Below are 17,491 nucleotides of genomic sequence, written 5' to 3'. Positions count from 1 at the left end.
CTTCAGCATTCTTCGCACTGAAATCATTTGCTGCTGTTCGTGAAGCACTTAACACCGCGTACCCTGACAAAGAAGCACCACATAAGACAATAGACCGACTGACAACACATTTCAGGACACAGAAACTGTTTGTCCATTACAAGTGCTCGCTCATCGAGCAACAGAACAGCTGACATTACGGCTGTACAGATTTAAAGCAGTGCATCAGGTTCAACGACGTTATACGGCTGCAAGATTTAAATACTGCCATCCGTGGGTCCATGTGTGGTATTCATTGGACCAGATTATTCGCTAGCCGATGTCCTTAGTTCTGCATACAGGAGGACTCGGCACACCCTGGTCTGTGCACGGAACAGTCAGGTAGCATGATAGTTGTTTAAAAAAATCGACTTTCTTGTTTGTTGCCCGCCATCAGGGCGATTAGTGCCTTGATTATGCAGCAACAAACTTCTTCTTCCAGACTACACAGCGCAATAACCCAGAAGACAGACATCTAAAGTAATGTTTTTGAAACGGACAGAAAATGTGTGGGTGGGAGCACCCCGACCTTTGACCGTGCAAGTAGTCTGGTACCACCAGCAGTAACTGTTGCATATTTAATAGAACATCCTACACATCTGTTCGTTAATTACGAAAAACTACACAAAACAGCAATTCGTGTTTCCTCAGATTTATTACACTGCCACGTGCACATGTTTCTGTGAAGCTGTCAAAGTTAAACAGCACTCACACCAGCTTTAGGGGCAGAACCGGAACTCAGCTGTTTCCCGCCTCGGCAAGATTTTTAAAATAGCCGATCCTGTAATTCGATCGGTGGCTCTTCTGATTACAACATGCCCTGGAAAATCAACAGGCTAAGACAGTAAACACAGAAGGGAGAGTAGTTTATTTGATTAACGTCATCCCTTTCAAAGAAGCGGTACTTCAGTAATCACACGAGAAGATTTAAACACAGCTTAAACTTTCTTAGTACACTTTCGTACGTCTTATTAGCCTACGCCATGTCTTTCATGACAGCTTTTCTTTGTTTTGGTTTTAACAGTTACCATTTTATTATAATACGTGAATAGAAGTACTCAGAAGTTTCATTCAGAACTAAAATCTATTGAGATAAAGGACTACAAGAATTGTTCTGTTAGACAGAAATAGGCAGAAGGGCATTGTTCTGATATTCACTTGAAGGGATTCAAACAATTAAGAATTCCGCAGTCAGGCAGGACAATCTGTGTTTCGACAGGGACTACAACCTGGTACCTCCAGAATAAAGGTCAGATGCGTCACAGCTTTGATAACATGCTCAATACGTGGTGCGATCGGAAAGTTTCAAGACTGTGTCAATAGAGGGCGAACCGGATGTAGTACGAGCTTCTGCCGCTAGGGGGTGCGGCCTACATTCATAGTGAATCAGTGTGCCATCCGGCATCATCGAATTAGCATTTGTTTCTTAGTTACGGGCGTTTTGGTAGTGCATTACACCGACCCTCCTGCGATTTCGGAATGGCGGATTTTCATGAACAAATCAAATTTTGCCAAAGACTCGCCAAAACGGCTACGGAAACCTATGAAATGCTAAAGCAAGCATTTGGGGAGTCCGCAATGGGTCGTGCACAAACTTTTGTGTGGCATTCAAAGTTAACTTTAAATGAAAATTGTTTAGTATTTACACTTTCTGGTCTTATCTGAGTATTTCAAAGGCTTCAATATAGTCATTTTTGTTTAACGGCGCTGTCGATATCTCAGTTTATAACGCATCGAAAGATATTAGTAAATAATGAACGGGTAAGAATACCGAAGGAAGCGCTCATTATTAGTTTGCTTTCCGAGTCAACGCTACATTTCAATTATATCGTTATTAACAGTTTCGGTTCCTCTGTCAGGATCAATGTGACGGCATCTTCCAGGCCCACGCAGGACTCAGACCGGGAGGACGTGGTGGTCTGCCACGTGTTGAAATAAAATGACCTGCACTAAAGAAGCCGCTCCTTCGACTTATTCAGAAGTTCTGAAAATCACGTTCAAGTCCAATACTATACCGTGGCTGACATTTTGAACCCCCCCCTCCCAAAAAAAAGAAGAAAAAAGAAAGAAAAGAGACATAAAAAAAGAAAAAAATCAACTGGCGGAGTGGCATACGTGAACATATATTCTATCGACCTCAGATATTTAATTTGATTAATCAAAGTGTATTAAGGGAATAAAAATTCCTTATTATTTTATTTCCTCCATTCCCTACAAGTCGGACTCCTTGTTTCTCTTAATATAAGCGACACCTACATTACTTCAAACCTGGAACACAATTTTATAAATAAAAACAAACACGAATTAGCAGAATAAGACTGAAACAAATTGCACAATTACTGAATTATACATTAATAAAAGCCTTATCTGCTGGAAGAAGGCTCGAGAGGATGTTACATATCATAACATGGCATTGTGCTTATCTTTATCTGCTTTACTGAATGGCGTTTTACATACATAATGGTCAAATATGGGGAATATATCTGAAGATAAGCCAAAGATAAACGAACATGTTGTATAGAATGTACTTACTATCATTACCACGAGCCATGGTCTCGACCAACTAAAACCGATTAAAGCAAAGCCAGCGTGCAGAGAAAACGCTAAGCAAAATTTCCTATTGACACATTCCGTCGTATGCGTCAACTGTAGTAAAACAGGCGGACTCTACACAATGACTCCACGGAGAACAGTCATTCTTGAGAAGCTTACAGTTGCTCAGCTCGTCTGCACCCAATTACGCCATTGACACTTTTTCTGAGTCAGTCATATTATGTCCTGTTTATTTAAGATTAGTTTCAATATTATTAAATAGTTCATCATCGCCTACGTCTTCTAAGTGACATCTTCCTTTCAGGTTTCCTCTCTAAAATATCGTGCGCATTTCTCGACTCTAATATGTGTGCTACATGCGTTGCCCATTTCATTTCCTTGATGTAATTGCCCTAACATTATCTGATTAAAAGTACGAACTACGAAGCTCAATTCATGTGACGACGTCGGTCTTCTGGTCGTAACACCCTGTGGACTTGTAGGTACCATAAGATCTACAACGGCCTTGAGAACCTCAAATCTCCTCAGTCTCTCTCTTTACACGTTTCGGTAAAATGTACCACCATTAGGATTTTAACTACACTCGTACTAACTCCATACAAAATAACAACGGAAAATATTAAATAAGAGGGTGAGAACAATCAACAAGATTATCTAAAAGGAGACAACTGAGATAAGATAAATTAAAACTTTCTCGGGATGAAACCCGTTCGAATCTCGACCGGGTTCAACTCTGACCAGACAACTGTTTTTACTCAAAGAAATTCACTTCTTAAGGATATTTCAATATGCAATAACGTTTTGTAAAAATAATCTCTACGTATATTCAGAATCACAAATGAAGCATTCCACACATGCACACACAAACTATTACCGACATTTCAGTTTTCCTGCCTTCCTTTTGGACTTAATTGCACAAAGTTCATAAAATGGGGAGGTCGTTTCTCTCCAGGAAACTCATTCCGAAACAGAATCACATGATGGATAACCAACAAACATTCAAGAGCATTATTCCTTGTCAAACACCTGTTTATCCTTACCATTTAAGCGGTACAATGTTCCGTTATTAAAATCAGATTTACGTTAGTACTCGCTCTGTATTCTTCGAATCGGACACTTTTCTGTCAACGACAGTTTTCCGTACTGAATTCCATGGCTTTTAAGCTCTTTTTTACTTGTGTATTTAAATTCTAAGGTTAAAGAGAACGTGTTTTAAGTCGTCGAGGGACGTACAGCTGGAGGCGGAGCTGGCATAACCACATATGACCTAACACAAGCTTCTGTCGCTACTGAACAAAACCCTTTTGCATTACCAACAGGCAGCAGGCCTGCACCAAGGGACGACCCACTGGGCATTCAGTTCTACAAGCAATCACATTATGGCTACTTCTAATACCGGTACGGTTCGAAGAATGAAATCCACACTCTAGTCGAATAGGAAAGGTTTCTCCCCATGAGACAGCTTTCAATCCAAAGATTGGATTCTACTAAAAGTTAAATCCTGATTAATTGTTAGCACAGATTTATATATCACGTTTTAAATGACGTTTATTACTCATATGATAGCAAGTTCATTTTAGTGCTTTAGATTTTGTAAGTCAGTGGTTTGATCGTCATATCACTGTACAGACGACGAAGAATGACTATTATGTGATAGACACGTCTCTTTGCATCTGTAGGCGGTCTCCTCCATTGACAGTGTGAGTACGCGTCATCCTATGGTGACAGAGAACCAGTTCAGAAAACAAACAATTTGAAAACAAAAAAGTGTTACTAAAACGAGGGAATAAGGTGAAATTAAATACATTTTTTCAGCATTGTATTGGTTTCATTTTGAAGATATTTCTGTCAAAAACTTAAAAAAAGTGTCCTCTCCTTTGTCACATACGAGTCCCGACACCCTCCCGTCTTGAGAGCAAAACATTAACGCGTCTCACATGAAAAAGTGCACTGCTATTAAATTTCATTTCATCATTGACACCTGCGCCTAAATTTCACTAGTCACTCTTCTGACAGAAGCACATATAGACAGGATATTAGGGTTTAAAGACAAGCAGACCAGTTTGTCACTGATAAACATTTCCGAATTCTTCGCAGGTGATGTCATCGTGACCACGAGTTGGTATATAACTCTGCAAAGAAAAGTGATGGCAGCTGTGCGAACTGACCTGTTAAATGTTACTGTAGCAGATCTTTGCCGAGAAGCTGATGGCGATGACTCCTGTTTGTTTTGATGACCCTCTGACAAAAATCGGCGTAGTTTGACAGCTGGCTGATTAGACAATGACCTGTCAACGGTCATGTTGCCAGATTCCTGCGGTAATTTGGCCGACGAGTCCACCACCATACGGTTGTGCTGTCCCTGCTGTTCAGCGAACAGATGTGGTTGATTAGGATGTGAAACTGACCTGTGAAAGGTCATGGTAGCCGATCTTTTCGGTACAGCAGCTGATGATGTTTGCACCATGTCATGGTGATTGTGGTGTCCTTCCGAAAGGTACCGCTGCAGTTTTGATCTGGGGTGTTCAACAACTGTTGGTGTCAACTCCAGATTGAGGTCCAAATCTAAATCCCACTCGACTGGGATCTGCCGACAAGGCCACTCCAGCATCCGAAACGCACCACACTTCACGACCAACTGATTCTTCATCTCAAAAACGCTCGCAACTCGCCTTCCAACCTTCTCGCCTCTTCTTTCGACACACACTACGGACATCTAGCGGGGTCCAGACGTAATATCAGAATCACCTCCACCTTATCTCCCGTTGTCAAGGCAACACAGGCAACCACGAACATTGTGCGCAACACGTTGCTATAGTAACAGACTTCCCAAACGATTGCTACTTCTCCGACATCTCTGGTCGATTTTGAAAACAAATTTCAGCTCCAACCACGACACCTGTTGTCATTTCAGAAACTAACATATAAATGCTGCTCCATAACATGCAACGCCATCTAAACGCCCAATACTGTAACTACAATTGTAGAAACTGCAATATATATGTAAAAATCCTGAGAAAATTATGGAACATTTACGTAAGTCCTTTACATTGAAAATCTATCAAACAGAACTTTTACCAGACCAGTTCCCAGGCCAACGAAAGAAACAAGGGTAGCAAACAATCACCAAAAGACATAACTAACTAGATGGCTTACCGAACCCGAAGGTTCATCACCGAATTAACGAAAGCACTCCACCGGACCCTGTCCTGGGCCAACAAAATCCAGTTTCCTTCAACTCCTATCTCCCATAGATCCCGCCTGAGATTATCCTCCCATCTACGTCTAGGTCTCCCCAGCGGTCTCTTCCCTTCAGGTTTCCCAACCAGTATCCGGTGCACACATCTTGTCCCATCCATGCGCGCTACACGCCCATCCCATCTCATTCTTCTCGACTTAATCACCCTGACAATACTGGGGGAGGAGAACAGATTTTTAAGCTCCACCAGAAGACATTCTATCACTAAATTGCTATAACCTTTATCCTAGTATTCATCATGGTGTCCCAACCAACAGTCCTGATTTAGACGACCATAACAATTTACATGCAAATAAAGCGAGAACGCGTGTCCAACCATTTATATAGACAATCATCTCCTCTTGTGTAACTTTTTATACTTTCGTTTTAACTACCGAAATACAAGATCAACAGAAAAGCCGAAGTAGCTTTTAATGTCTTGAAGACAGGTTCATATCGACAAATCAAACTGCAGTAATCGGGAGTCATGGGCGAACTAGGCACCTACGCTACATCTGTAATGTGCGGACGTTAATCTTTGCCCCACAAATTAAAATGTGAACATAACCTGATAGTTATAAAATTTCAGCAGTTGAAATATGGATGTGGAAAATGCTACAAACGGTGAAATAATAACATTATTGCCGTATTTTGTGATCTGCGAGATATATTGAAAACTGAATAAGGGATGGGAAATAATTAACAAATCAAACATATCTCTTGCCAATACTTTTAATTTAAATATATATTACGTTAAAATAAAGAGAAATGACCAATTACATGTACCGCCAAACATTCCCTGAAATTCAGTAGATCTTCTAAGTTTCCGTTTGACAGGAATCACTATGATGAATCCTTCTCGAGCTACCAGCCATGTAAGCTGGTTTAATGGAGAAAATATCAACGTTTCGAGAATCATCAGTACCCTGAGGACGAAGAAGGTTCTCGAAACGTCGGTGTTTTCTCCATTAAACCGCCTTACACGGCTGGTAGCCCGAGAAGAATTCGTTATACTTAATCGCCGTGAAAGCTTCAGATCATAGGTATCAGTACATCAACTTCGTAATAAATCCAGGTTCACTCTCACTTGAAGGTAAATAAATATTCAACTAAATACATAATTAACTAACTAATTCGTTGGCAAAACAGAACCCAAATTTCAACGATGTCAATGGACTGCGCCTGGAAAGCCTACTTTAATATTTGTGAAGGGCGATCACAAAGTCACGCAATCCGTATTAAAACATATTGATGGTTGCAAATCAAAACGGATCATACAACAGCCCGCGCAAGTCACGTAATGTTGTAATCTGCTTGCGCCAGTCCGTTAGTTCTTTTTTCAACAACAAAGTATCATCTATCGAAAAGTGTTTAATAGTTTCTGGGATTAAACAAGCAAACAGAGAGACAGGCCTTTCATTATGACTTCCACCTTGTGCAAAAGAAAGTATTTGCCATTCGACATCGACCCGCGGTGGAAGTTAATGTCTGAGATGCGACTCTGAAGCTAGGCTCCATTTATCTGTTGCACGCATAGTAGGATTATTGCACATGCAGAGATGAACACTGTGAAGAATATTTGATCAGTTATCTACTCTGCTGTCCCGTTAACACGTGCCAGGCCGTAAAGAGCGAGCCACGCCAAGAAAAGTTACGTGAGCGATGTACTTTCAGTGCAGAGAAAATTCATCACGAATACCGAAAAAGGGGAGAGCCATTTGTGAGAAGTCTGTGAAGTTCAATTTAAGCTTTATGTGAAGTTGGCTTCACATATGACCGATATGAACCAAAATGAGGAATGCTGCCTTCTGGGTCATCGCGCGATTCATCGCCCTGTTGATGGAGGTAGCGAGGACCTCTGAAACGCTAGTAAACTTCTACCAGACTACACGGCGCTGAAAACCTCAAATCCTACAAACCAAAATGAAATTTGCACAATATCCTTTAGTAGTTTCCTTGACATCAAATAGGCCTATTATCGAAATCAATTTCGTAGTTTCGGAGATAAAACATTCGGACTGACAGAAGGACAAGACACGGCCTACCCACTATGAATTTGTTCTACACACGTGTATGATAATAAAATTTAATTTTGTAAATACGAATAATACGCGAGTACAGTTAAATCTTTCTAAAACAATACATGTTATAACCTATCCTGAGATACAAATTATTTAAATAAAAGATGTGTAAAGCAAAAAGCATCATTATCTAAATCTCTTTCGAGATAACTTTTGAAGCATGCTGGCACGTTATTCGACACGCGTCTCAGATAAGCTTATTTGGCACAATTTGCCACTTTTCCTCACACAGCGCCTGAGACCTGTACCAGCCACACTGCGATGTTCTGTTCTCACACAGAGACGGTCCTTGTGTTGCGTCTCCCAACCTGTTGCTTGGCGCCTACTCTGTTTCATTCAAAAGCGGATTTACCCGCCGCTCAGAACACCCGCTGTTGCGTTTTCAAACTAGATCTGTAAGATGACAGAGCCAGAGACTGCATTTCGTGAAACATGGAAAGTGTCTCGGCACCGCAGGACACGCGCAGCTACGGCACAACAATTCCAGTAATTAATACTGAGTATTAGTTTCTGGAGTTTAAAGTAGGTGGTATATATAGTTACCACTAGACATCAAAGGGTTAACTTTGAGGGAGAGCTCAATCATATGAGAGCCCTTGTCTTCACAAAACGGAAATCAGAATAATCCGGTAAAAATTAATATTTCGTAACAGTAACTGTTATGATTGGTGCTTCTACTGTTGTTACAATGCAATATTCTAAAACCGGAAAGCTGTTTTTAGTGTCAAGCTACTAACTAAATTGTTAAAAACAAGCAAGGATTTCAAAGGAAGCAATGGGGAAAAAGACACAGTGTTACAGTGTTGGTACATTCCTTCCATAAACAGTTACATAATTCTAAATTAAAAATTCCAAAAGTGCAATATATGAATATCAGTTATATTTGTAATAACATAATTAATATGTTTTATATATAACAAATAACATAAACCTGATATTTAATGATTATTCTAGTGAACACAAACCTATACTTAGGCACTAATTTAAAAATATTCTATCACATTCATTACGATGTAGTTCCTGCATACGCCTATATACATGCACTGATCAGATATTGTTATTGTAGAACTTACTGTATTATTAACAAAGAATGACGAGTTAATATGCAACAGTCATTACGGGTTAATCACGTTTACAAATATTATTCACGGGAATAATATAGTTTTAAAATAATTCAGATATGTGGAAGCTAATAGTTTAACTAGCCTACGAAATCCATGGAAGGAAAGATGCAGCCATTTGAACAAAACAATGGCCCAATTTAAATTAATCTTCTAGCACACAAATTCAGATTACAAAATGTGTGACAAAGTAATGGCAGGAATAAGTTACACAAAAGAAAGTTTTCTTTGAGATTACATATGCAAACACAAGGCTACACATAAAGACGTTATTATGTGCAATTTGTTATTTTTTCTTGAAAACCATATGGGCTACTCATTTTTACCCATACAGAACTAATAAGTATACGAAATAATGATTTTCTATTAACTTTGGCGGACGCAATTCAAGACTGGTTGCCATGGTAACATTGCTCAACATCCTGTCTGGAGAAGAAGATTCGCCAACCTCCAGACACGACACCAGCCGAAGAAATCCGAACTAGAAACACTTGAAGAGGATGTCATAATCAAACTCGGTGGTGACGTTGAAGACCGGAACTTGGAAAACTGACACTTCCGGAGCTTCAGCTGCTGTTGTGCACCCAGTTTCATGTTGGTGGCTGCAGATCACGCAACTGAGAAAACAGTTATGAAATAGGTAGTGAAAAGAAACAGCAAACACGGATTGCGTTGCCAGCACGTTTTACAGGTAGACGTAACAGCTGAGCGGGTTACGTAAGGTGTGCTGCTTTGCATTTCCAAACAAACGTACAGCCACAGGCACCATTACCTTTCCTTTCATAACAATCGAAAACCAGAGGCTTATTTATGTTGATGTGCAGACAGCACCTACCCTCCACCGCTTCGCGTCTTCTTATTTAACTACTAGACAAAATGCGCACTTATTTTGTGCGAAATAAAAAACGCATACATTTTAAGCATCAGGTGTTTGCCTGGAGGGACTAAGAAACCGAAATAAAATTCCGTCAAGGTTTAAATTTTTATCCTGTTCTATGTTTGAAACAGAGTCCCCCTAAATTGAGACACTGCACAAATATGACGTTCGGTTTGTCAGACATGGACTTTAGCTCGAGCTCATCTGCATGATTGCTAGTCATGCGGTTGTGTGCGGTACTCCTTCTGGAGTACCATTCTGCCACCCATGCTGTCCCTCTCTTAATCATCCAACCCTTCCAAAAGCCTGCAAACGTAACTTCGAATATTTCTCATTAAATGAAAAGTAATTAAAGTGTCTGAAAAACACGCAAAACCCATTATCACAGCCTTGACGAGACTGACTTCTGTCTGAGCGATACTCAGTTCGAATATTAGACCAAACACGAGCGATTATGTCTGTATTTTGCGGTTTTCGTCAATATTTCAGTTTTTAAATAAGCCTCGACCACTTTCTTTCCCATACTGGTACACAAGTCATCAAACTATCTCATTCAACACAGAGCATGCTAAGCAGTTGACACAGCATCGTTAAATTATTCACCTTTCATCGCATCCAAAAAACAGTAGACTGCGTAATTCATGGAATATCTATCCCGCATAACTCAGTGATTTTAGACATGAACTATTCTGACAATTATCTCAATAACCAACAAGATATTCATATCAAGGTATTGGGACAATAAGTCCCCTTTTTGCCGATCCAACCACAGGACACACTCTCTTAACAGATTGCAATTACAGTCATGACATCCGCCACAGGGATAAAGAAACTGGAGATAAGATGAAACAATAAAATGCTCTTACATAAAGGCCGCCTTCAATTCTTAATGATCATAACAGCATCGCAAGATATCACGATAATTTCAAAAAACGTAAGAATAAATGCTATGAAGATTTAAAGCCATTGACTACAATGGCCAAGGATCATGGATTAGCCATATCCTTAGTAATGTACTTCGAAACACAGGCATCGTGCAGACGGAAACCAAGGAAAACCGGCAGCTCTACGCCAAGTGATTTCGCTTTCCGGAGGCTGAACAAACCCAAGGTTAGCTATCCTAGCTAGGGAGAGGGTCATTCCTCCAACCTACGTTGTTTAAAAAGTACGAAGATGGCTTGCTACCTCCATCATCAGGGCGATGAGTAAGGACCTCTGAAACGTCTGCCAGACTACACGGCGCTACAACCGAGAAGACAGCCATCTTCGTGACAACCTTAAATCCTCGTTTATAAATAATTTCTTATGCCTTCCTCACGGGCATATTCCTCTAACTCTTCCACATCACACGCGTTTAGCAGCATAGGAACCACGAGCGACGACCAGCGGACTGTGTACGTAAGAACATCTGTCGGTGTGACAGACAAGTTAGTTTTCTGGCGGATTTCTCATCTCGAATACTGCAAAACCATATCACTACGAAGAAACCATGTTGTGACGAGATACGCGTTCCCTTGGGAACATAACATAAGCCGATTTCTTTCAGCAACAAACTCTTTGGAAACTAGTCTTAAATTACCATTTAGGTGTATAAGCTTTTTTATTTTTAGTGTGATTATCTTAGATATTCATTACATTAAGGTAACTTCAAAGTTACTGGGTATGAAAATTCGCAAGAAAAGGCGTTTATACTAGTTTTCTGGTATCGATTAAAGAACAGTAACTTCACTCTTATTCCACAATCACCCCGTTCTAAACGCAATTCGCGTGTTTTATGCTCTGAAATGTTGTCTTTGTGCTCCCTTTTACAGCCGCCATAAACCTACCTTGAAGTCAAAGGAAGTTACCAGTTAACAGTTCCGAGCAAGACTGTCATACAAGCAAGCAGTTTCTGACCCCAAAAGTCTGTAGTTCCGTAGCTTACAGAAAGCTTTAATCACTGAAGCTTACATTTATTACTGTTTTCTGTCAAATTCAAGTGAACAAATTAATTAGAACGTTAAGGGGTTATTATTATTACGTCAATTTTAATCATTAGATCCCTAGTTTTATCGTTTTCAGAGTATACAGAAAGAAATATAACTGCAAAGTCTTGCTGTCGATCAGATTCTCTAAGACTCACAGTCTATACCATTATATCAATGTTCACACGGACAGAAAGCTACGTAGGTGGTATTTCTTTTGAGGGCTACCACAGAATGAATTCGTTGTTTTGGTTACATGATTCGCCTTAACTGATCTCCGACTCAGCACGGTTTATTTCGTCTGCTGAGAATCCGTACATGTGAGGATGCTTTCATGTCGGCTGCAAACAACATCGCCCACCCCCGCCATCTGGTGCCTATAGATAGACGATATCTCGTTCATAACAGATGTGCCACGTGCAAATCAAAATGTGTCCACATTCATCACAAAGATGCAAAATTCTTCGAGATTTTGACAAAAAGTTGGAAACCAAACCTAACTGCATATTTCGCAGCTATTAGCCTCACAGTAAAATACATACCTCGTTTATTGCGCTTCGCAGATATTGCGGGGTTTTTTTTTTTACAAATTGAAGGTTTGTGGCAACCCTGCGTCGAGCAAGTCTATCGGCGCCATTTTACCAACAGCATGTGCTCACTTCGTGTCTCTGGGTCACATTTTGGTAATTCTCGCAATGTTCTCGCATTGCTTTTTAGACATAAAGCTATTGCACACTTAATATATATATATGCACTGGGAAACCAAAAAATTCGTGACTCGTTTTATTGCGGTGGTCTGGAACCGAACCCGCAATATCTCCGAGGTATCCCTGTATTAAAACATTGTTATAGTAAGGTATCTGAGTGATAACCGAAACTAGAACGCCTTCTAGCGTGGTTTTATGGGAGCTGCATCATGAAGTGGGAGCAGTGACCTTTACTGAATTTCGATGTCATAACCAGCACAGGGATTATACTAAGCGAACATTGAAAACCTATTAAACATCCAACCACTAAATCAGCAAGGCGTAGGCCCTCATCTTGGTCGAGTATCCACAAGTGGGCGTTTTACAGCGACTTTCTAACCATATCTGCACGACGAATGAAAACAAGGCTCCAGTTACATAATGACAGGAATAACACATTAATTGGTACAATGTGGACTGGCTGTCAAAACAGACAATCTATTAGGAACGTGTTGAAGCCTCGTAAGTAGAACGACTCACAATTTCTCTGCTGACGCAAGACAATGTTTCACAGATTAGGAATTTATAGGATTATAAAGGAGGTATCAAACGTTGGAGAGTAAGTGATACAACACTCGCGTTCCGTTTTTTGTGGAAGCTCTACGATCGAGGAGAGATATGATATTCTGACATGTTTTACAATGTTTTCCTTGGTCTCTCCAGACAAATTCTTGGATAGAATAATCCATGGCTAATCAAATCTTTCCCAGTTCAACATTGAAAGTAATCCTGCCGCTTATGTGTTTCTTTATTTGCGGTTTCTTGTCGAGGACAGTGTACGGAGTTTTACCTCCGGGTCTCGTCGTGCACCTACACAACATAAGCAAGTTTCCAAGAACGCGCATGTTGAAATTTTCTAAACAAGATTCAATGATGCTGAAACATCTTACAGGATACAGGTGTACAGTTGCTCTCTGTATTTGCTGTCAGTTTTGACTGATGCCGTGCACAATGCTTGTGTTACTTCCTATTTCCCCTGCAAGGCAACCAGCATCAGCACATTTGCTTACAGCGTACTGCTACGTAAATCAAGTGGCTTGTTCTATTTGCACGAAACTACACCTCACCTCATTTTCTCTATTGCAACGTTCCTTAACAGATCTGAAATGTGGAGCATATGAACATTGTTTGCAACACAGCCAACTACCATATCAATGAGCCCGACCAATCAAGATTAATTAACTATTCATCTAACTAAATAGTAATAAACCACACATCCGTTGGTTTCAAGCACTTGCTTCCTAAAACTTTCCCAGTGTAAAATTATGCTTAAGGAAAGAGCCAGTTATGCAATTAAGTAATTTTGTGTTTTTATGAAACCCGAAGATTATCACAGTCATTCGCATCACAAAATCCAGTCCTTAGACCCTGAGTTGTGTTAATTCAATTCAGCTCATAATTTTACAATTTACTGAAGATGAATTTCAATAATATTCTCCAATTTTCCGCCACTTCTCCCAAACTATCTGTCGCGACGGTTTCTATGCAAAATATGATAGAGCCTATGCAGTTTTCTCCATGTGTGCAGGCAGCACTACCCCGCCAATACCACGATTCTTGATTTCCTCGAAGAAGCAGTAATAGATGATAAACGCAAATTATGAAGTCCTAGTTAAGTAACTTTCTTCATTCCCCTCTTAATTTTCTTTGTTATACACAAATATTCTGTCTCACTTATTCGCACACTGTTTTCATCGAACTGAACACGTTATTTAGTATTTAAGAATGTGCAAGTAGCATCTCCTTCGAAGACGCTGAATCAGCTGCAGGGGTCACGTAGCAAACGAGAAGTAGCAGGACTAACGAAGGTTCATGGTCCACTGTAAGATCGAAAACCAGAAAACGTCTGGGGAGAGAGGGAGAAAGAATGAAACCCTTCAGATCATATTCCAATGCAACTTCACTTGAAATAATATACATTTTATATATTGATAAATATACCCACATGGACAAAAGCTTGAGATAATGCGTAATAAAAGCGCTTTGCTGTATATTTTCTTCGTCCGAGTTGTAGCATTTCTGGCACTGATACGTAATTACAAAAAAAAAAAAAAAAAAAAAAAAAAAAATCTAAAACCTGACGTCAATGTTGAATAAAAAATGATTGTCTTACTAAAGAAAATCAGTATCGGGATACTAATTCATTAAACGAGAAGTGCAGAAGGGGATTTAATTTTAAATTGTCAGCATATCAAAGAAAATAAATTTATTCAATCTGAATCCACTGCACACCGAAATAGCGGGTTCGAAACCCTTTCCGATATTGGTTCGCAAATAACACATTTGTGAAATTGCGTCTCCGCTCCTTTTGTTCCCCGTACTTCGAACACAGAAAGCCGCTTGCTACGTGGTTTTTCTATTCCTATTGTAGACGTCATCGTGCCAGCAAATAATGGAGACATGATTGGTGTGTGCAGCCTTCACCTTTTCGCTCATTGCAGCCAGCCAGCAGGCGGTTTGTTACGTCACGTTAGGAATATTGATGATCGGGAATAAGAAAATTATCTTTATTTTATAAGGGCCGATAAATACCTCGAATACAGAGCAGGGTATATACCCAGGTCGAAGTACGTGAAGATACAATTTGAATCGAATTAAAAACACGCATTACTGTAAGGTACGGTATTAAAGAATTCCGTAATAAATATATATTATGGCATTACGTGGGAACTTGTCTATGATTTTGCCTCAGCGCTCGCAACAAAATGGGAGAGTCATTTAAACAAATGCTGGCAATGTCTGGAGGTTCTCACAACGATGCATTAAAATGTTCGCTCGGACTTTGTCTCTCGTCCAAATTATAAAATAATAAAACTACGACGTTTAGAAAGCTGAATTCTGCTTCAGGTACAAACCGGGGAAACAGGACACAAACTCTCTCTGCTGGGGCCCCTCGTTCAGCTAGCTTCAGACCTGAATGGTCAGGCCTATATATATAACCCCTGATTCACACTTAGTTCAAATTAATATTCATTTTTTATTTTTCATGATGGACGACGCACAGTGCAGCAAACTGGCACATAAACATAATCAAATGAACACTCAATTAGGATGTGAGAATTGTATTTGAAACATTTTTTTGGACATGTTGTAGTTACATTAGCAAAATATGGGGACAAATAACTTCGAATTCACTGAGGTGCAATTAAACGTTCAACAATGTATTCGTCTGCGAATGCCATAGTATCACCATAAAATAGGTCACGGCTGCATCCTCACCTCTCTCAATTCACCACTCAAGATTACGTCAGAATTTGACACAGAATCCCCCGTTAGTAGGCAATTTGCAGTATCCTATCTCCCGTAGTTGAGGACATTTATCACGACTGATTCAATTATAGTTGTTCCTGCCACCATCTTCAGAGATAAACGAAGAGCTTATCTAGAATATTCTACTGCCTCCCCCCCCCCCCCCACGTACCTTGAATTTGTTGATTGGATCATATGACAGCCTATGACTGATCTAGCAGCAGACAGTCGACAATTGTAACAACTGTAGTATAATATCAAGAGCTAAAGGAGAATTTCAGTAGAGTAGGCCTACACACATTTTCCTCTCAGTATTTGCAGTTTTGTATAGTCCATTGGCCTGACGTTCACTTGCTGCAGAAACTAATCGAATGTTGCAAAGCTGCTAAGCATTATGGTTACCGCATTGAACTGGATCAGAAACCTTTCTTACGTGTGTTTCATTAAATAGTCATCACATCCAGCAACGTTTAAAATAAAATTTACAAGCCAAAATCTTGCCGTAAACCTTGTTTACTTCCTTTCCATCAAATGTCTGCATGAAAAGCAGGGTTCTTTTTTAGAAACGATAAACCTCGATGTCAGTTTTATGTAATATATTGGACCTATATGAACCGAAATTAAATTGCATCCACATCTTTTAATGTAAACACTTCCAATACCAAATATCGCGGAAAACAGTTTAGTACTTTCGCAGATGACTCATACTAACATTTTATATAAACTTCTTATCCCTTCCATGCGTGTTATATGTTTCGCCCACCTCATCCTCATAATCCAAAGAGCACAATCAATACTGAGAAAGTCATTCATCTAGTTAAGAAATTTCTTGCTTTCTAAGGTTCATCGCCGTGTTCACAGCAGCTCGCCGCTTGACCTCATCATAAAACGGATAATACAGTTCACATCCCATATCTTGGCTCAAATTTAATACATACGTACGTTTCGTCAATTCTGACGTCTTCCAAATAGTCTGTTCCCTCCATACCATTAATTTCGAAAGAATTACGTTAAAAAGTTCCAGTTGGACTGGTTCTGATTCGTGGTAAACGAATTGACTCTAAGCAGATTTGGCTTTGGCTTTTCACCACTGCCCTGGGCTCATCTATCAGCATCCCATGAGATGTGCGATATCCCTGACCAAACAGAACATTATCACACCATCGGTTCCAAGATGGGGGCTTCTTTTCTAACCCGGCACTTGGCTGTCTCGGAACACGAGAAGGTAATTTATTTTTGGCATGTGTTCTATGAAAACAAATGTCCTGTTTAATTACCAGTTCAAGTTACTTTCCCATTACACCCAAAGTTTGGTACTTTTTTAAAAAAATTACACAGTATAAATATATAAGTACGTTCAAAAAATTACAAGACGAGTATTTATCGACACTTTTAACACCTACGTAATTATATTTTTGCTACACGCAGATACAACTTCGAAAAGCAACACAAATGTATCAGATACCAATACCATCACCTCGATTACTTATAATTTCCAACAGCACAATCGTAATATCGAAATGAGAAGCATTTCCCTTCTTCCCGACGAGACTGTCATGCTCTGCAATGCAGTAGAACTGCATCTTTTTCGTATGTTATTAAAATGCAATCGACGTACATTATGTAACCAAACTCAGCTGTTTT

General features: G+C 39.7%; 2 protein-coding genes across 9 annotated transcripts in view; both read right to left on the bottom strand.

Annotated features, from left to right (window-relative positions):
• The window catches only part of RapGAP1 (Rap GTPase activating protein 1), a 165,124-nt gene extending 159,822 nt beyond the window's left edge, over positions 1-5,302 (bottom strand). The window contains exon 1 of the mRNA XM_087358488.1: positions 4,740-5,302. Coding sequence (XP_087214614.1) covers positions 4,740-5,287 — 548 coding nt within the window. The 5' untranslated portion in view covers positions 5,288-5,302. The remainder of the gene's footprint in view (positions 1-4,739) is intronic.
• Positions 1-17,491, bottom strand: part of LOC110834383 (uncharacterized) — a 68,114-nt gene that overhangs the window by 30,360 nt on the left and 20,263 nt on the right. For 7 of the 8 annotated variants that reach the window (XR_015537799.1, XR_015537801.1, XR_015537800.1 and 4 more), the window contains one exon: positions 8,749-9,628. The exons of the other annotated variant lie outside the window; for it this stretch is intronic. Coding sequence is in view for 1 of the 7 variants with exons in the window: in XM_022073483.2 (XP_021929175.1) it covers positions 9,493-9,628 (136 nt within the window). In the remaining 6 variants the exon portion in view is untranslated. Of the gene's footprint in view, positions 1-8,748; positions 9,629-17,491 lie in introns of those variants that run through there. 8 annotated transcript variants of the gene reach the window in all.

Source organism: Zootermopsis nevadensis, unplaced genomic scaffold (assembly GCF_977971745.1).
Source record: "Zootermopsis nevadensis isolate Lab colony 2312 unplaced genomic scaffold, Znev_1.0 Znev_ptg000030l, whole genome shotgun sequence".
Classification (NCBI taxonomy): Eukaryota; Metazoa; Arthropoda; class Insecta; order Blattodea; family Termopsidae; genus Zootermopsis; species Zootermopsis nevadensis.
The sequence above is the reverse complement of the archived record's forward strand: the minus strand, read 5'-3'. Positions and strand labels throughout refer to the sequence as shown.